Genomic DNA, 21,437 nt, shown 5'->3' on the forward strand with positions numbered 1-21,437 from the left:
TAAACTGACAGACCGGACTCTGGATGTGAACCTGGACTCTGGTCTGACAGTCCTGAACTCACTTCTCTGAGCTCTGGTAAAGTTTAAACTAAGTTTATGTTAACGTCCCGAGAACTGATTCTGTCTGCAGGTTTCATTCTACTGCTGTTTGGGGTCAGTACAAAAACTAAACCAGGTCCCTGAACAGGAAGTAGTTTTCTTCGCACTGAGACAATGGGTTAATTTTACTGTTGAACAGAATAAAGTCATCAGCGTATAAACTGATTATTTCAGTGACACATCTAACTCTCACTCTGTCTGTCTCAGTTTCATCAGGTCTTGTTCCTCTGAACTCAGCTGTAGAATGTGTTAACACCGTTTTGTCTTTTGTCCACGAAGACAGCAGGTCTGAGTTTAGTGAAATGAAGTATAAGCTGCAGCAAAACCCAGTGTTTCGTCCCTGTATGAGAACACAGAGTCTCAGGAAGTGTCCTGTCCTGATCCTCGGCTGCTCCGGACTGAATCTTCTCACTGTGTTTCATTGTGTTACCAGCTGATGAAAAGGGACGCTCTGTGACCTCCAGACTAAAATCAGTGATGTTGATTTCGAGCTCTTGAAACTCAGGGTGAAGTTGTGCATACCTTCAGTTTTCAGAATATACTGGCACTGTATTCACTACCAGTTACACATCTGCTTTTATGTTGGAATACTGTACATATATTTGACATATTTTCAACATACTTCAGTTTCAGTTTTGCACATCTGTTCTTAGATGTAAATATTGCACTTATCTGTATTTATTCATCATTTAAAGCCGGTTACACATCAGTGAGCTCACTGTAAATATTGTACAGATCCTCACAAAATGTTCTTCCTGCAACTTTGCACTTAACTGCAATTTAAATTCTTTTCCTGTATGAATTTTAAAGATTTTCTTGGTTTTTATATTTTCAGATTTATATTCCTTACTTTACATTTTTCTTTTATAATTCTTGTTGTTGTAATTGTTGCTGTCTCTGCTGTTTCTACCTATGTTAGATACATGACTGTTGTTTAGACTCAATTGTGTGATTTCAGTGCATTTTCTGAAAATGTAAAGAAACTTTATGTGAGTTAAGTTGCTCTTCATCTTCAGCATTAAGTTATTTCCAGCGTCGCTGCCTGAATGTTGGAGATCAGTTGGAAAAGAAGTTTTAATTAACGAGTAGAAACATAAAAAGCTGATGGTGGCCGCTCTTAGCTGTTTGTCTTTTCCTTACCTGGACAACACAGGAGAGGACAGGTGTGTGTGTGTGTGTGTGTGTGTGTGTGTGTGTGTGTGTGTACCCTGTAGTTTCGGCAGGTGGGGTTGAAAGCGTTGGTCCACAGGCGAACAGTGTCTCGTCGTTTCTGGGCACCAGGACTTTAACATAGTTGTAACACTCGTCCTGAAACACAAACACACACACACAGCGAGACGTTTAAAAGAAATGTGACGGCCTCATTAATCACCTAACGGATGTGATAAAATCTCCTCCTTGCAGGGATGAAAACGTTTCTCTGAAGCTGCAAGAGTCTGTCTAATTTTATCTGTGGTGTCGGTGAACTCTAAACAAAAGAGTGTCAACGCCGCTCGTTTATCAAACCTGTCAGGATGAAATGTCTCTCAAACAGCTGCTGAAACACTGATTTTAAACTATCAGACGGTTTTAGCTGTTACAACCAGAGGAGAATATAAGAACTCACGCTGTTCTTCCCTCTGACCGTGCACTTGCTGACGTCTTTGGATTTCCACGTCAGCTTCTGAAACACAGGAGGAAGAAGAGGAGCAAGGAGTGAGTGTGAGCAGGTGTGACAGGTGTCATTTCCTCTGAGCTGAGGAGTCGATGAGAAATAAACACAAACAGCAGGTGAGGAGGAGCAGGAGTCAGATCTGACTGCATGTAATTAAACTCTATTTAACCAGCTCATCTGGTTGTTCTTCAGGAAACTGCTCTAATCACACAACCAGCAGAAAACATGAGTCATAAAAACACCAGGTGATAAAACTTTAACCACAGCCTGAGGCAGGCTGCAGCTCCTTCCAGTCTAAAAGCAGCAGAGTTATCTTTTCATCTGTCTTCACAAATCATCCTTGGATTCTGCTGCAACACCTTCGACCAAGTCCAAAACATCTCTGACCCTGATCCTAAATCACTCTTCACTTGCTCCACAACAAACACAGAATCCAGCTCAGAGACCCTGTGATCACCTGTCGAACATCATTCATCATTCTCATCATTCTTAATTTTCCCACAAGTTTCTTTTCAAGACACCTTCAAATTATTCTGTATATTTTATTATTTTATTATTTATCTAAACTGGACTCTGGGTTTCTGGATAATGTTTGTGAGATTATTTTCTTTTATTTTCCTTTAAGTCTTTTTTTTACTTTGTGGCAGCGTACAGGAGTAACAGTGACAGTAAAGGCTTTCTACTTCTACTTCTTCTCCTTCTGCGCCCTGGTCGTTCCTAGACTGTGAAACTCTCCCATTTTAACTAAGATCTGTGGGCGCCTTAAAAAAGCAGCTCGGCTTTTTCAGGCTTTGTTATAAGATTTAAATGAGAGAGGACGTGTGAGAATCATGAGATGAGCTAAACAGCAGCTGTTAATCTGGTTTACCTCCAGTGGTCTTAGTATTCAGTTGGCTGTAATCTGCGTTCTCACCACTAGATGTCACTAAATCCTTCACACTGCTGCTTTAAAGCCTGAGGTTTTTGCTGACCTGAGATTATGACTCCATGCAGCAGGTAAACAAAACACCACATGTACCAGCGACACTGTAAATAACACAGACGATGAATATGTTTCACAGCTCGTTACAGGTGAACCCAAACAGAAAAAGTGAGTCTCTGTGGATTCAGACTGCGGTTGAATCTTTCCCAACTTGGACTCTACATTATGACCAGGAAACTTGGATTGTCCTACAAACATGGCCGCCTCACATCAACAAAACACTGTTGTTTTTTCAGGTAATTAAACCCAGATTTAACAGATGCTGTTGTAGTGTCACTGCACAGTATTTTTAACCCTCACACGACCAAAATGAACACAGGTCTATTTCCACCATCCATCCTACATGAACCTGAACACAACAGCAGCAGCTTTTGTTCCCTCCGACATGGAGAAAAATATCTGTTCTGGAGAATTATGTGAAAAGCCTCCGCGGTGGATTATAATGAAGGTGATTTCAGGCTGAGAGAAGGAGGCCCATTACTGTCAGGAGCCACCCTGTAACCTTTTCTCTTTGATGAGGAGGAGGATGTGTGCGGATCAAAGGAAGCGTGTCCTTTGTGCTGCCTCAGACGTTACCAGCTGCTGCAGTTTTGTTCTGTCGGTCTGATATTTACTGCGTCGACTGTGCAGAAAAGTAAAAAAAGGATATTTTGCTGTCAGTCGTCAGGTCTGATGCTGCTCTGGGCGCTTTGAGGGAAAAAGATTCTTATGCAAGAATAAATCACAGAGTGGATCTACAGCACCGAGGAGTCTACGTGATGTAGTCGACCAAATTATTAAAGAGCAACTCAAGTTTTCTTTCACTTCTGACCACACCTGTAATGTCAGGTGTGGTCTGTTGTATTTAAGTCACAACTGCATAGAATTAAACAGGGAGCTACAGGAATTATTCCTTAAACCAGGAAGTCAGTTAGCATATTAGCATGTTAGCTCTTCCTGTTCCCTCGTCCCAGAGTCAGTGTGTTTCTGGTTAAATGTCTGAAATAAGGTCTGTGGTTTTAACACAAGCTCAAGACATTTTCAGGTTTTATTCTCGGACATAAAATGGGTCAGTAAATCCCCCACTCCTGATGTTTGAAGCTTTTACGTGTCTTAAAAAAGGCGGTTGCTAACGAGTGTCTAAATGAGACTACAGAGGTTGTCGGGGACGTTAACATGAAAACCCATCTACTCACCAGTCCACCTTTACAGCCTCGTTGTGTTTCTACTCACGCTCTTTCAAACTCTCACTAACTTTCTAAGAAGAAAGGCCTTAAGGACTGAGGACTAAAGACTGAAGACTAAAGGCTAAGGACTGATGAACTAAACCTGGAAGGATCAGAAACTTTAGTTGGTCACAGTTTATTTTCTGAAATAACTTCAGGGCTGGACTACAGAAATGCTTATTTTGATGGATTCTGTCTGATAACATTTTAAAAGACAGGTTTGTTTCTCAGACGTAGTGACTTGAAACAGAGAGAAAGTAGTCAACTGAACATGTTTTAATGTCTGGTCATCCAGCCAGTGCTCATGGAAAATCCTGTCAGTTACTCTTGAATTATTTAGTTTATTTTTGTTTAGTTTATTTGTTCTATCACTTCTTCCTATGATGAGAGTAGGTGAGTTGAGATGTTGAGCTGTGTAACGCCTCAATATCTCAAACAAAAAGTGTTAAACTCATCAGATGTCAGTGTGTTGATTACAGTGTTGTTCCTTCTGGTGATTCCTGTAATAAAAATCTGTTTTCATGCAGCTGCTGCACACAGAGGTCAGAGGTCAGAGGTCAGCAGAGAGCAGCTCTGAGGCTGGGACCTGTCAATCTCTTCCAGACTGACGTCTTTTTGTGCTGCTGATACTGACATCCCAACAGCTCCACGCAGATGTGTTTGTGTTTTCCAGAGGGAACAAACACCAAAAATAACCTGTTTATCATAGAAGTGAACTCACCAGCTGAGGTACGAACTCCTCTGAAGCTGTCGTCAGGTTCACTGCAAACACGTGATCTCTGAGGGGTTTAAAACACATAGTCAGAGCCTGACACATTCACACGTCTGCAGCTTTAACAGCTCCTCACGCTCATCAGCTAATATCCATTTTTGTGAGGTTGTTTGTGACACAGCAGCATTAAACACGTGTGCGTGTCCTTTGTGTTCTTGTTCTCTGTCCTCAGTTTTACGAGTTTGGACTCTTCAGCTAGTGAAAAATTAATTTGGTTTTCGTGCAACATTTCTCTGATGATTGTCAAAAACATTTCCTCCAATTTAGACGATTAATAAAGACTTCTGTCTGACCTGGCAGCGATGTACAACATGTGGTTGATGCGTAACATCCTCTGAAAGTCCAGGCCTAGACGCAGCGTGTCGTTGTCCTGAAGCAAACCCTGAAACCCTGGATACTGGTACGACTCTGCAGATGGAGACAACACAGTCGATGTGTGAAAACACAGAACATTTTCAGATATAAAAACCATGTTGATGAGACGTTTTCATGGATATTATTTCATCTATTTGTTCTAAGGTTTGGATGAACGAATAAAGAGGCAACTGTTTCACTTTCAGTTTGTTCAACTTCCCTCAGGTGACCATTGCTAGTTGGCATCATTTAAAGTTGGAACTATGTCAGTATCTGATTAGTCAGTATCATCTTTCTTTCGACCTTTCAACTGGAGCAACTTTAAGATATTGCTACTGGAGCTGGAGTTAAAGTGTACTCATTCCAGTTACAAGGCCTGGAAAGAGTCCTGTATTGTTATTTTTCATCACTACCTCCCTGAGTCACTCTGATTCCTGTGGTGGCCACAAGGGCCAGCGATCGACTTGAGGATATCATGAGCTTTAGGTCTGATAGATGCACATATCCCCTGTGCTCGTTGGCATGTATTCGCTCCAGAATTGCCACAGTTATCCAAGTAACATGAGAGCAATTAAATAAACCTTGACTGATTTAATGAGGAATTTGCAGTTTCACTGTACTGGCCGTGCATGGCTCAGTCTTTGACACAAGCATGTCATCAGTTTATGCAGCTTTAAATATGTCGTCGTCATCATCCAATCAGATCGATGTACTCACGCTCCGAGTCGACCGTGTTGATTGGCTCCAGGTCTTTAGGGAAGGGCGTGGTCGAGGCCGACTCAGACAGGAAACAGAAAGAGAGGACGAGCAGCAGCAGCATTAGCATCAGTGGCGGCGGTCGCCACGGTGACAGCCAATCAGTCGGGGCCATTTTTGTTTATGGAGAGAGAGGATGGGAGGGGGGGACTGCAAAGGGGGAGCGGGGGTGATGATGTCAGCAGGTCATGGTGGGCGTCGGCTGCGAGGAAACAGAGAGAAAAAGATCAATACAAAAAGATTAATAACACACATGCAAGGTTGTGTGTGTGTCTGTGTGTGTGTGTGTCCTCTCTGGCTGCAGCTATAAATTATGAGGGATTAGCATGTAGCCTAGCGGTTAGCGCCACATAAAACCTTTAGCGTCCAACTGCCACAATTAGCGTCAAACATCATCCTCCAAATTCTCCGTCATAAAGGAGTCAAATCTCAACACAGGCATGATGCACATGCTGTCAGACTCAGTGTGATTCACACTTTTTGAAGGTGTCGTCATCACTGGTTCCCATCATGAATAAATATCCATAAACACGTTGAAATCACAAAGAAAAAGACGTTCCTTATAGCTGCAGAACTTCATTCAGAATCCGCCTGTTTTTAACTTTTCTTCAGTATCACAGTAAAACAGTGAGAGTTGTCTGAACATCCATGGATATACTGACAACAGGAGCTGCTAACAGCTAATTCGGCTACGTTTATACACCTTTACACCTGAGCACACCCGGCCAATCACTGTATTTCATGATCATAATGGACGGGTTCTCAGTGCGGGAGAGTCAGACCATCAGAGAGGAGGTTTCAGGCGCTCTGAGGCCTTATCGCTGCTCCTCTGTGCAGCTCTGAAGCTAACGGGTGTGGAATAACGATTTCGGAGGTTGAGGGGAAAAACAATGTGACAGGCAGATCTGGAGAACCAGCAGAGAATAGAGATTCCTCCTCCTCCTCCTCCTCTGCTCCTTTATCTCCTCCTCCTATCTGTTCCCTCTCCTCCTCCTCCTCCTGTTCTGTCGTACGGTGACAAAGCAGAAAAGAAGGAGGCATGAAGGTGACACGCTCTCCTCTCATGTCCTCTTTCATCACCTCCTCCCTGTCGTCTCTCCTCACCTCTCCTGCCTCGTTCTGTCATATGAAGTGACAAATGAAAAGGAGAGAGGTGGTCCCAGAGGTGATGAGCTCTGCCCACCCCCCTTCTTCTATGGTCTAGAAATGAACTAAAAAAGAAGAAGAAAGGAGTCGTCACTCTCTTAAGCCTCCTCTTGTCTTCTTCTTTTCTCTCTTCTCTTTCATCGTCCTTTCTTCTTGCCTTATCCACCTTGATCTGAAAACATCATCACTGTCTTCCTCTGCCTTCCTCCTCCTCTTTTTCTTCATCATTACAAACAGCAGTCAGACTTCATGTTAACACTCTCCTCTCCTCCATTACAGAGGTGTGATTAGACGAGGAGGTACTCGGGTGCTAAGAGCTTCAGGCTAACACACCTGTCGCTGCTCCCACGCTGCAATTTGATTGGCTGTTTGCAGAGTGCTGTTGTGGTCATGTGTTCACTGTCAACACAGATTTAATGTGGAGAGGTTCATCAGGGAAACAGCTCGTCAGCTTTTTAGCTCCTGTGTGTTATACAGAGCTGCAGGACTGATCCTGAAACCAGGAAGTCGGTTAGCATGTTAGCATGTTAGCTCTTCCTGTTATCAGTGTGTTTCTGGTTAAATGTCTGAAATAAGGTCTGTGGTTTTAACACAAGCTCAAGACATTTTCAGGTTTTATTCTCCGACATAAAATGGGTCAGTAAATCCCCCACTCCTGATGTTTGAAGCTTTTACATGTCTTAAAAAAGGCGGTTGCTAACGAGTGTCTAAATGAGACTACAGAGGTTGTCGGGGACGTTAACATGAAAACCCATCTACTCACCAGTCCACCTTTACAGCCTCGTTGTGTTTCTACTCACGCTCTTTCAAACTCTCACTAACTTTCTAAGAAGAAAGGCCTTAAGGACTGAGGACTAAAGACCAAAGACCAAAAACCAAAAGCTAAGGACTGATGAACTAAACCTGGAAGGATCAGAATCTTTAGTTGGTCACAGTTTATTTTCTGGAATAATCCAAAACTTCAGGACTGGACTACAGAACCACATCATCCCTGCAGGACTCTATTAGGGAGGAACAGGTTTTCTTCTGAGAGAATTACAAAGCACAAACGCAGCAGGAGTCTCCAGACTACAAGGTAAAACTGACTTCTGAACACATGTAACCGTTACTGAATTAAACACTCTCTTAATGTACAACTACACAACTGACAATGAACTGATGCAGGAATTAATTTTTACTGCTGAGCTCTGTTAGAACATTATAATAAATAAATGGCTCATGAATCAGTTTCATGTTCATGACGTTCAGTGTTTTAACTGGTGAAGAAGAGAGAGACTCTGAACTCCACAGAATTAACTACATTTCCTCTCATTAGCTTCCTATTAACGTCTATAAAGTCTGTGTGTGTGTGTGTGTGTGTGTGTGTGTGTGTGGAGACAGACAGACATGATATTAATAATTCACAGACTTAGTCAAACCTGGAGGATTTGTCTTTGCCACCAAATAATGAAAATCTGAAAAAATGAATAACCTCCCTGAGACGAGCTGCAGCTTTCAATATGCCTCCTCTGTGTGTGTGTGTGTGTGTGTGTGTGTGTGTGTTTTATTCCTTTAAATCATTAATTTGCTCCTCGGAGCCAAAGCAGCCCTGATGTCAATTCTCATTCAGAGAGACAAGGCTGAGACAAACTGCCTGGTCTAATGGACACACACACACACACACACACACACACACTGACACACACACACTGACACACACACACACACACACACACACAGCAACACACATGTGCACAGTTCACCTTGGAGAAAAGGTGACTTTATTTAGGTCTTGTGTTCGAGACATTTTGTCTGAAGACATGTCCCATTTCCCAAAACTAATCTACATCTGAACGTCTGAACACACACACACACACACACATCTGCAGGTACATACACCTGGTGAGATCAGGTGAGATCTGACACACTCTCCTGAAATCAGGGATGTAACGTTCAGGTGCAGCAGGCCTGACAACAGACAGAAGAAGCATGAACCACATTTGTCTGGACGTTGACTCCAGACACCAGGGTTGGTTAACAGGTTATTCTCTCTCTACACTATCAGATGTCTTTCTCCTCTGAGTGGTTGGACTACAGCTGCATATTTGCCAAGTCATTGTTTGCTGAAAGTAGGATTTTGAAAAGCCTCCATACGTCAGAAACATAGAAAGATACAAGCTGAATGTTTCGCACAATAGTTGTCAGATACACTGACTTTATTAACATAACGTAAGATGATTTGACATGGAACGACCCAGGTGTTAATGAAAGAGTCACGTGCTGATGTTTTAGTCAAATTGTTCTGTAGTTTAATGCGGAGTGAGGACAGCAGCTTTTTGTAAAATAAATTAGGATCAACTGGAGCACAGAAAGGAAACACTTTGAGGGTAAAACTGACCAAAATTTAAAAAAGGAAAGTCGACAGGATCAGGAATCAGAACTGATTTCATGGTTTAAACCTGAATTTAATCCGACTTTATTGGCCACTTGAGCCTCAGCCTCCTCTCTCTCATTAAATCAGCTGCTGTGTCACCTCAGGCTGAATCCTGTTCATCCCTTCAAACAAACGTCGATATCTCCTAATAAGAGCTCTTAAAAGGACGAGGAGGAACTAATTGACTCTGTTGAGGCTGCAGGAGGACTGAGCGACGCCCACTAACACAGATGGATTTCATTTGATTTCAGGGTTAAAGCTGCTTTATTGACCTGAACCTGGACATAAAATCACTGATGTTTCTTGTTTGTTGCTCTGCTGTTTTCTCAAGATGAAGCTGCAGAAGGAAAAATTAAAACTTTTCCACATTTTAATCGTGAAAAAACACTGCACTCTTAACTCCAATGAGCCGTTTCACAGGCAGTTTCCTCCTCCTATCTTCTCTCTTCTTGCTATTTTGGTTTTTTCCTTGTTGATCTTTGAAGCCGCCTGGTTTCTCATTTCACCCAATTCACCTGCACCTGTCAGATCCAAACCCTCCTTTGTCTTCCTGTTTCGTTGTTTATCATCTCAGGGGTTGTTTTCCGAAGTCCCTCTGGGTTTTCCTTCGCCTCACCCACATACTTTACATTTCCTCTCTTCTCTCTTTTCCTTGTTTTATGTTCAGAAAAAGAATCAAAAGAATCTGAATTTTGTGTCTGAGCAGATAAACTGAATGCGACTCTGAGACTGAACAAATCGAGGCGTTCGATGCGATCCCCGTCAGTCGGCCCGGGCTCATTTAGATAATTGAAACATCTTGTTCTCCTCCTTGTCGTTGCGTGTTTTCTGCCGCCTGAACATGATCTTCCTGCCGACGGGGACAATCTGTCATTTATACGGCGGGACTAATCCGTCACACCGGGGAGCTCAAACAGAAGTTCACTTTTCCTCCCGGTCCCTGCGGAGATTAACTGATTTATATAAAAGGCTGATATTCAGATTTGATCATAAATCTGATCCACCTCAGCCGCTGCCGTCCTCCCATCTGATGGAGTTTGATTGATTATACATTTAGTGCAGGATTAATCAATATTACACTGCTTTCAGACAGAGTTAAGACATTAACCTGAACGTGTTTAACCCTGTACTGCCCACAGCTCTGCCTCCAGGACTTTAGCAGACTGCTGCTGCCATTACATGTTACATAACATGTAAGAACATGTCCTATATTGATTAGACTCTGGTCTTTGTGGTATTCTAACTGTTCTACAGCCATGGTTCATTTAGATTTCCCACCATTTCATCATTTAAAATGTGGCATCTTCCAACGTTTTAACATCGTCTGACGGAGCGACAGTCGGTGTGTTCGGACCGATCAGTTCTCAGGACACTGAGAAGAACTGATCACTGAGGGGCCTTCAGAGGCTTCTTTGTGTTTGTATTCACACTGTCAATACTCCTGCAGTGATGATGTGTTTCTGTAGTCCAGCCCTGAAGTCAGCAGCAGCCTGGTTCCTCCACAAAAAGCCAATGGGATTTTTTCATTGTGTTTTGGATTATTCCAGAAAATAAACTGTGAGCAGCTAAAGTTTCTGATCCTTCAGGTTTAGTTCATCAGATCATCTTCACAGATAAACACCACACCACTGAGGCTCCAAGACAAAAAAGTTATGACCAGCATCATAATGTTCACCATGAGCTTCGTTCTTTCTCAGCTGAAAATGATCCAACACATTATGTTGCTTCAAGACTGCACAACCTCACTGACACGAATGAATCGATTAAATCCCAATTAATTTCGCCCATCCCTGGTGCAAAGTGTTGTTGACAACAGAGCAAGAGCTTCACAACCTCTTTCCTCAATTAACTTCAATAAATGTTCAGATTAAAAAAGATCAGGGCAGTAACATGAGTCGACCTTTTTGTTGTTAAAATAATGAAGATATATGCAAAATACCATCAGTCTAAGGTTAATCATCAACTAGTTGTTGGGTAGAAACAGTCACCTGGGTCCACAGTTTGTCTCAGAAGTTCAGTTTGTCTGAACCATCAGATCAAAACTGTATCTTTAAGCATGTGGTCTGACTACAGACAGGTTTGTATGTGACTCTCTGGTCCAATCAGTATTGATATTGGCCTTGAAAACCCTGCCTCAGTATCTCCCTGTGCTCCTCTCCATCTATTAATCTGCCTCTGCTCTTTCTGTCCCATTGAAGTCTGAACACTAATTTATGTAACAAGCCACATCCTCCTCATTTGAAATATTGCTGCTGCTTTAATTTAGATAATTGATAGAAATCAGCTTCCTGTTTGCGTGCCAGATAATTCAAACCACAAATCACTGCCTGTGTCGGCCGGTGGATCACCTCTCCAGCCCCGGAGCTGCAGGATTAACCGTTATTGGGAGAACGTCGGAACGACTTTGAGGTTTTAATTGGATTGGTGTCAGAGAGGTCACTGTGGCGGCGGTAAAGGTGTTTATTATGAGCGCTGATAATTGGTAATGAGATTAAGGTCGGCAGAGGGAAGGCGAATCCACCGATTTGGTCATTTACAGCTTCCAGAGAGGAAGGTGGAGGACGGAGGGAGGTGGTCGTCTTTAGTCTTCAGGATTTCAGCTGAGTGACGTCTACATGACGTTCTGACCACACAAAGCTTGTAGGTGCAGAAACATGCAACAAGCTAAACACAAACTAAAGGCTGAAGACAGGAGGAGCTTTTACTAGAGTCTGAGCGATGCATAACTGAACCATGGATAATATCCATAAACTACGAGTTAGACCAAACACTTCTAAACCAGTCATCAATCAATCACCAAAATCAAACCTCTGCTCCATTCTTCACATCTACATTTTCAATATGTCCTCCAACCTAAACATGGTTGATATATACACAGTGTATGTTTTTATATGTTTCTGGTTAAACTAAAAGGATCATCAACCTTTAACTGGGCCTTATTCTCCATGTTTTTTGGGGTGTAAATGATTGATAGGAACAATAATCTTTGGAATCAGTGCATATCAGGAACAGAACAGCTGCTGCAGTGTGATCTCTATATATCACTACCAGACTCCATTGACAAAAACAGGGATTTTACTGGGAGCTGCTGGAATACCACTGCCTCCATCTGTTAGTGTGTCTGTTACTGTGAGACTCAGTAACAATCCCAGTTTTTGTTAATGGAGTCTGGTTGGTTGAAACTGATATTGTATGCATGAGTGTTGTATAAAAGAAGGTCCAGGTGCACTTTAGTCTACACCTGTGTGTGTGTCTGCTTCGGTGTCTGAACAGGAAACTGTGCCACCAGAGTGTGTGTGTGTCTTTAAGTGTGTGTGGGGTATAAAAGTGTGTGTGTGTGTGTGTGTGTGTCGGCCTTGAATGGGCGCCCTGAGTGCCAGACTGAGAAAGTAGAATCAGTTTTCATCCTGACAGGCAATCCACCAGCTTCTCCCACTGAGTGTGTGTGTGTGTGTGTGTGTGTGTGTGTGTGTGTGTCGTACTGAAGGACAAATTTTAAAAAAGACTTTAGAGCAGAGAGAGAGACTGAGCGACTGAAAACGAGACAGTGAACAGGATGATGAAGAGCTTCAATACGAATCTGCTTCCTCTGTTTTTCACAACAAAAGTCTTTAAGATAAAAGGAGGAAGCTGAATTTATGCAGATGCACATTTTATCCAGAAAAAAAACACGACGACTCTCAGCAGGAAACGAGTGAGAACAAATGGATGGACGGGAAACACAAACGATGAACAGACGACTGTGTAAACGACAGAGAGAGGAAATAAAATGACGGCTGAGTAACTTTTAATGGAAAGAAAGAAAGAAAAGAAGCAGATGGAGCTGAAGAAAGGAGAAAAGCAGAGAGAGAAAAAAGAGAAAGAAAGAGAAGAGGAGGAGGATACTGAAGAGAGATGTGCAGTGATTGAGAGAAAATAAAAAGGTAGAAAGAACAGAGGAGGAGTGAAGGTGTAACCGAGCGAGGGATGGATAAATAAAGGATGAAGATGGAGGGATGGACAGACCATCCATCAGAGAGGGAGAGAAGAAAAGAAGTATCACTCCTCCTCTCTTCTTTCAGTCCTTTCACAGCTGCTCTCTCTCTCTCTTTCTTTCTCTCTTCCCTCCTTATTTTTATTTCTTTTTTTCTTTCCTCTCTCCTCTTTCCTTTCCTTCTCATCTTCCTTCATCCTCAAAGGTCACTTTCTCAGCTCAGTGACACCCCATCATCTGGTTACCACGGCAACAGCTACACCTGGCTGATTGGTGACGCTGCACTCCATGTGTATGTGTGTGTGTGTGTGTGTGTGTGTGCTTCTATCTTTGTGAGGACCGGTCTGAGTTAGTTCCTGAAGAACCAGCAGATCCAGGAACAGAGACCTGGATCTGGTTTTCTTCCTCCTGAGCAGCGTCAGGAAAATAAATCTGATGACGATGCAGCTTCAACATTTCTGATTAAAACTCTGACACGTGAAAAAACTGTCTGAAGGCATTCTGGGAAATGTAGTGAAGCGTCAACTGCTATGAAGACCAGAGGAAGCTGTTTCAACAACTGACCATCACAGAATAATAGAGAGGGAGAAATGATCTGATAACACACACACACACACACACACACACACACACACACACACACACACACAATGGAACAGATGGTTATTTGAAAGCTGGTTATTTCCTTTTCATTGTTTCTGATCATAATGTTCAATTAGACTGAGAGAGGCGCTGTGATGCCTTCACTGCAGCTGGGAGTTTCAGTCGTTCATTCAGCAGCAGCTGTCGTTACTGGTGTGTTTTGTGTCTTTGTCTTTGTGACACACACAGATTGAACCGCTCCATACTGTTCAGCAGACTGACGCCAACACAAGTGATGAGACGACAACAACAACAACAACATGATGTTCCTGCTCCTGCTCACAGCCACTGATGGATTCCATTAATGTCAACAGACTGCAGTCAGTCAGGAAAGACCCAGAACAGACCAAACCATCACCATATATCTCTACCAGAGTCCACTGACCACACAACACATGAGCTGCTGGAATACTGGTAAAATCCCTGTTTTTGTCAATGGAGTCTGGTAGTGATATATAGAGGTGTTTCTGGTTAAACTCTGTCTCTGTAGGAATCCTCTCATCATGATGTCAGACACATAGAATGCTGGTGCTGGCTGGGTATTTAGTTGTTTTGTTTGGAAAAATCAATTCCCAACATCTAAACTCTTTTACTTACAGTCTGAAAATCTGCTGTGACGGACAGGTGAAGCCTCCAGCCAATCAGGTGACAGCAGTGACAGTCCAGGAAGTTCTCACCGTGGTCCGAGAAGTGAAGAGGAAGTCAGGAGGCGGGGGTGGACCCCCTCAGACGTCCTGCAACAACATGAGCAGAAAACAGAGTTTCAACATGACGACAGTCTGATTCAGATTTCTGACCTCAAACGGCAGCTCAGGAACTCGAACAGCGAGGGACAGAAGACACGTCCATGTGGGTGGACAACAATCAGCCATCGTGTTTTAATGAAAGCAGCAGCAGCACTGTGAACTTTTATCCTAACGTGTAATGTGAGCTGTGAGCCTTTAAGAGTTTAAAAGAGTTTGAGTTGAGCAACTTATCCACCTGATCGTCTTCCATTTCATCCACCTGCTGTGTTTCCTGTTTTCAGAGCAGTTTTATGCCAGTTTCAGTTTGATTGTGTAATTCACCTCACTTTTCCTCTCTGGAGATGGCAGCTGTCATTCACCTGCAGTTATTTCATCTTCAGTAAACACATGAGCATTTTTCTAACCGATTAAAATGTGTTTTTGATGCAGCTGTTTGAAACTGTGTGACAGTCCTAAATTATTTTCACCTCCTCTGAGGAAAATAAACCAAAACATTTCATCCAACAAGCCCAGCTCCTCAAATGTTAAATGCTGTCCAATCACTGTTCAATGACTCTTAAATCAGGAACTTTGTGACAGAATACGGCCGAGAGTACGACCCCCTGCCTCTGATACTCGACAGTTTTCAGCGTTTGGTGTTTTGGATAAAAACCCAGGACGTAGCTGCTACTGATTGCTGTCGCTAACACCAGAACACGAGTGATTCACTGACAGTGAAGTGATCGCCTGCAGCAACAGTAAGAATGTACCAAAAACACCACCAGAGTAATGTGGGTTGGATCTGCAGGAGGGAAAAACCACTTCACTTTAAAAGCACCTGGTGTGATCAACCCTGAACTTTTCAATTCAGTATACACCAGCTTTAAATGGCCATAAACACAACTTGTTTTTGCCAATTTCACAAACTTCCAGATTCAAAAAGTTCCAAATATTTCCAAGGATGCCAAATATGTCAAACTGGATTCTGGGAAAATCATTCATGAGTAGTGTTGCAAAGTCTGGGAACTGTCAAAGTTGGAAACTATTCATGTGAATTGACTAGAATGAACTGGAATCTTGCAAAATTCCTTAACTTAAATGAAGTTGAAAAAAAAAATCTTGCACCATAACCTTGGTTAAAAAAAACAGATTTAATGTAAATTCAGCAGAAGTCACACAATGCTTTGATTTTACATCTTGAACGGGATTTTGTTTTGTTTTTGTTTGTTTGTTGTTGTTGCTCAATGAAAGAATCGATTAAATTTCTCATTTAAAGTGTCCAACTTGGAATATGTCTAAAATTTCCAATCTTAACTTCCAGTGGAAAGTTTCTGGAGATTTACCAGAAATTTTCTGTCCCTTTGCAACCCTATAAACAAAACTTCTCAATGAGTTTCTCTCCACGCTGAAGCTGATTGGATTCCCTCAGCCTGAGGTCTGGAGATCAAGTCTCTGGAGGCTTCAGGTCTTATGGCAGAAATCCAGATCGACTGAAATCTAATCAGCTGTTGTTTTCTGGCCTGAAGCCTGAATCTGTCCGACTGATCTCATTCAAGAAAATCCACCGAGCCGAGACAGAGTGTAAACACACACATTAGATTAACTCTCAGAGAGGAGGGGAGGAAGACTGGTGGGAAATTAAAGACCCAGATGTTTCCTCTCCTTTCCTTCGGATCGTCAGTAGGTGAGTACAGTTTATAAAGAGCATGAAGAAGAAGTGTGATTCTCTCCACACTCGTCTCCTCTGTGCTGTTTGCTCTGCGCTCCTTTAAATAAAACCCTCCTCTTAACGAAGCCGAAGCCGTCGCGCTCGTTAGCAAGGCAGCGGGTAATTTTTGCATGAGCTAACCTTTCCTAATGAGCTAATGGGAGCCATTAAGACGAGCGGTGTCCAATTAGAGACGACCTCCTCTGATGGGGTCAAACAGTGAAGGATCATGGGAGAATGCAGAGCAGCGACCAGGAGGAGACACATGATGGATGATCAACACGGACGCTCTGAGAGAAACTGACGTTTGTCTCAAACAGAAAATAAAACGACTCTGACGTCCTGACTCTGAACATGGAAACCTTGGAACAAAGGTTCAAGAGCCCAGCTTCTTAAATCTACATGCTGTCAATAAATTCCAGGTGCAGACTGAACCACTGAACTGACTGAACACTCACTACAGCACTAAATATGGATTAATCCGCTACTGAAAATAGTCCCCAACAAATGCTTCATATATTTCGTCCTGTTTGATCGATAAAAGCTACAGTCAGCAGCTGGTTTAGGAAAATACTGAACCTTTCTTTATTTAAAGCAAAACTTTCCATTTGTTAACTCTGATATCCCGAGCGATGAAAACTGTTTCCTGCTCCAGCTTCTCTGAGTTTCTCCTGTTTTCCAGATGCTGCAGATCTGAGTCCAAAAACTATTCAGAGTCATTCTGCTGTTTTCACTGTGACGAAAAACAAGTTTGATGCCAGCGGGTGCAAACGTTAGCCAGCTAACCTAGCTAACATTAAAACCTGCTGGTAAAAGCAGCAGCTAACTCTAGGTCAGCTAGCTAACATTAGCTAGATTTAGTAGAAACTGATGGAGTCGGAGCTGAGAGCCACAGACAGACACATCATTACTGAGGTTTTGTTGACAAGAAGAAAAAGAACATTTATAAGACAAACAGGCATCACTCTGTTTCTAATAGTTGATATTTGCGTCAGCTGCATGTCAGAGATGAACGCTGGTTTTAGCTGCTGACTATCACTCAGATCGAACCTGAAGAACCAGAGTCACATCGCTGTAAAACAGAACGACAGGTGTCGTCAGCGCCTGACGGACACCTGGACTGAGTGAAGGACTCTGAGCTGCTCTGATGTTTCCAGGGATCAGAGATCACAGATTCCTCTGCGGTTGGTTTTCATTGATATCTCTCTGTTACCATTTCAGTCATGGTCACAGCCGACACATGAAACGAGATCTGTATCATCCACACACACACACATACACAGTTTTTGTCCAAAAGTAATCCCACATGTTTTCTAAGGTTAATCCTCTGTGACTCTCTCTCTCTCTCTCTCCATCAGCGTCTCTCTTTTTCTGCCACCATGGATTCACATCTATCACCACTCTGATATCCACTTCACTTCTTCTCCATCCATCTCCTTCACTCTCTCCCCCCTCTCTCTCTCTGTCTCTCTCTCTCTCTCTTGACTTTATGTAATTTCTGAAAATCCAAACAGCCTAAAAGCTTTATTGGCAGCGCGGCACAGTTTGTGCTGCCAGAGCTTTCACAAGAACACGATAAGTGACAAATAATAATTAGCAAACACAGGGAATGTTAAAATTAAAAAAGTATATTTAGTAAACAGAGATGCAGCAGCAGCAGTGAGGGATGTAGGAGCTGATGTATAATCTCATCTACAGACATGTATGGACACAAACATGTCAGACAGAAAGAGCACAGAGTTTATGAAATCCCCCACTACTTGTCCTTTTGTAGTGCTGTTCGAATGTACAGTGAGCATTATTATACCCTGCGTAGTGGACTCAAAGTATCCCACAATGCATTGTGAAAAGTAGTGTACAACTGATGGTGGCTAAGCAAGCAATATATCCCATCACTCATTACATTTGTGCTGTGAGAGTGAAAAATGGCAGTTTATCAGCACAGAAAAGAGCTTGTTATATAAAATCTGAAAAGCATTGAGACAAAGTGAAACAGAAACAGACGTTTAAACCATAGTTAAAAAATTAGAAATAAAAAATAAGCTAAAATACAGTAAGATATATGAAATATGAGAATAAAAGTTACAATGCCTCAAATTTAATTTAATAGAGCTCCGGTGGATAACATCACGCAATCCCAGCATGCAACAGTGGAAATGAAAATGAATGGAAACACCATATTGGCAGGAAAGCCACTGCTAGCAGCTAGCTCGTCCCTCTGCCTGCTGATTACCTCTGCTGATTTCTAAAAAGTGAACATGGTGGAAGCTGCTGTGTTTTATCAGACCCTGTTTGAGAGGTTTTTATCTCAGCACTTCCTGCACAGATATTTTCACATTAAAAGCCTTCCACTTGTTGATTGTCGGCTTTTAAAATTAATAATCATTGACAGAAGTTTAAGGAATATAAACCGTAAAAGTAGAAGTGATTAGTTAGTTTTTCTGTTGGAGAGGAGAAACTCCAATTTGAAGTAGATCTGAGACTTACTGATTAACTGAGGGCGTCTCACCTACAGACGACCACACACCTGGACACTGATGGTCAGGTATATAACCAGGTCTCTGTCCAGAATGCCATCAACACTGCAAACACACACTGATCAATACACCAGCAGCTGGTATCAGAGGAGACGATCAATATCTTCTCCATCCAACATGACAGGCTAACGAGACGACTGAGGGTCAGTGATGATCTATTCTCCGATCAATAACTGATCAATCAAACCACATCAGTCTCATCCTGTGTCCGTCCCTCTGACCCTGAACACACCTCATTTCCTGCCCCGTCCCCATGGCAACTTAACGAGCTCCATCCTCGTTAACTCATCGGACCCTCTCCTCCTCCGTCTGATTCCTCTCATTCTTTCTTTAATGACAGGCTCTGTCACTCTCGTCCTCTGAAGCTGCTGACGAGCGTTTTCATTTTCGTCTCCATTTTCGTTAATGAAAAGTCGACTGCAGCCTCGTTACTGTTCTAATAAACCTCGCACACATCTTCTACGTCTCCTCGTTCCTTCTCCACTTTCCCATTATCTTTATTTCTCTTCATCTTTTCCTCCTTTAATTTAACGATTTCACCTGTTTTCAGGTCCTTTCCCTCCTCATTTCACAGCCCTCTGCTTCCATATGAAACTTTAAATCGTCTCTCAAAATATACTTTTACTTTTATGTGTTATTTTTATTTGTTGTCTTGTTTGATTTTATTTGTCCCTCTTTGTGAAATATGTTGCACATCTGCTCTGAAAAGTGCTGTATAAATAAAATGATTGTTATTAACATTTCTGCATCGGTTTATCAGATCTTATTATCCCACCAGGGGAACTTTGGTTTCAGTCAGGGAACATAAAAGACAGTGTATCAGTCAGAACACAGGAGCAACAATACAACACAACATCACCAAACACAAAAGAGCCTGAGTTGCAAATGCAATGATGCAAATATAAAACATGAAGCTGCCCATGGCCGGTTGCAGACACATTTTTTAGGATGTTGGTTTATTCGCAGAAAAATCGACCTCCTGTACTCAGAACAAAAAGTGTAGAAACTCTGTATCTTCCACCTGAAGGTAGAACTCCCTCTGCAGGTGGTGAGTACCGTCCAGACAAACAGATTCAATAAAAGTACTGAAGAGTTCACTTTCCTCAAGAAATAAAGACTGAACAAACAACCCTACTGTCAAAGACAGTAACTAGATACAGTTCTCCACCAACTCAGCCTCAGTTCCCTCAGTAACTCTGGGTTTGGGGATGAAAATCAACTAAAACTAAAATCAGTTTATCGTGTGGTTTTGGTCACATTCAGTTCAAGGAAAAACCCCTTACACCAGGACACAAAGTCACTAACACAGGGCAAAGGGCAGTGGATGGACTGTCTCTTAAATCAAATCACACTCAATTCTGTTTTTTGTTTTGTTTTCAGTCTGTTGATCTACAACAATATGAAGTTTGAAGGTTTTACAGGACTTTTGGACTTCAGACAACATTATGAGGGATTTTTATCTGGAATAGAAAATGGAGGAGTGGATTCTCTTTTTCTGGTAAACTTTTGTTTTGCCTTCATCTTCTTCTTTACTTCCGTGTTTCCTTGTCCATCTTCTTCTCATCTTTCATCCCTCTTTTTAATTTTCTAATCAGCTCATTGATTCAGTGCTTTCCGCCTGTTTACTTCAGTCTCTCTTTTCTCTCTCAAGTAATTAAATCTTCTCTTTCTTCATTACTTTAAACTCTGATGTATCTTCCTCTCGTCTCCATCCCTCCATCACTCTCTGTCTCATTAAGCCAGCCTGCTAATGAACGCACTGTAATTCACATCGTCTCTTTATCTCAGCGCCTCCTCTTCCTTCAGGTCATCTCTTTATTTGTTTTCTTTTCATCTTGCTCATCCTCCCTTTTCTCCAGAATCTGTCTTCATTCATCACCAGGCTGTAGAAGTCAGGGTCAGGCTTGAAACTGGACTCTGCTCCAGGGTTTTCTCCCACTTGGACATCCACAGGAAGTCATCCTGATCTCTCAACTGATCCTCTGAATTTCATCCAGACGTCTGAGCTCCTCACTCTGTTTCTAACACTGAACAAAAACAAAACTGGTCTCTCCTTCAGCTCATTGATTCAGCTGCTAACACCACCATCACCGCTGACTGACTCCAATCTCATGACATTAGTGGATCACTTCATCACTACCACCATAATAAATGACTCAAGAAGAACTGTGAATGTCAGCGAGCGTTTCAGGTATTTTTAGATCCTTCCTCCTCTGCGTCCACGTGAACAGTTTCATCACTTCTAACTGTCTTGATGTCTTGTTTTCCTCCTTGTTTCCTCTCCCTCCCTCTCTCTTCCTCTCTCTGTTATTTTTAAGTAAAAGAGCTCTGACAGCCTTCTGCTCTAAAGTCAGCCTGTCAGACAAAGAACCATCTTTATCAAAGAAACAGGAGCGTTATAATCACAGGAGAGTCATCCACTCAGCTCAGGAACAAAGAAGAAAAGCATCCTCCAGGTCTCTAAATTACAG

The 21,437-nt window shown here is 42.3% G+C and overlaps 1 protein-coding gene across 1 annotated transcript in view; it reads right to left on the reverse strand.

Moving 5' to 3' along the window:
* Window positions 1-21,437, reverse strand: part of LOC108873897 (semaphorin-6D) — a 146,085-nt gene that overhangs the window by 66,673 nt on the left and 57,975 nt on the right. Inside the window, 7 exon segments of the mRNA XM_051069284.1 lie at window positions 1,307-1,341; window positions 1,344-1,407; window positions 1,706-1,762; window positions 4,662-4,719; window positions 5,006-5,120; window positions 5,784-6,024; window positions 14,594-14,730. Of these exon segments, the coding sequence (XP_050925241.1) occupies window positions 1,307-1,341; window positions 1,344-1,407; window positions 1,706-1,762; window positions 4,662-4,719; window positions 5,006-5,120; window positions 5,784-5,937 (483 nt within the window). The 5' untranslated portion in view covers window positions 5,938-6,024; window positions 14,594-14,730.

The sequence above is a fragment of the Lates calcarifer genome, linkage group LG3 (genome assembly GCF_001640805.2).
Source record: "Lates calcarifer isolate ASB-BC8 linkage group LG3, TLL_Latcal_v3, whole genome shotgun sequence".
NCBI lineage: Eukaryota > Metazoa > Chordata > Actinopteri > Centropomidae > Lates > Lates calcarifer.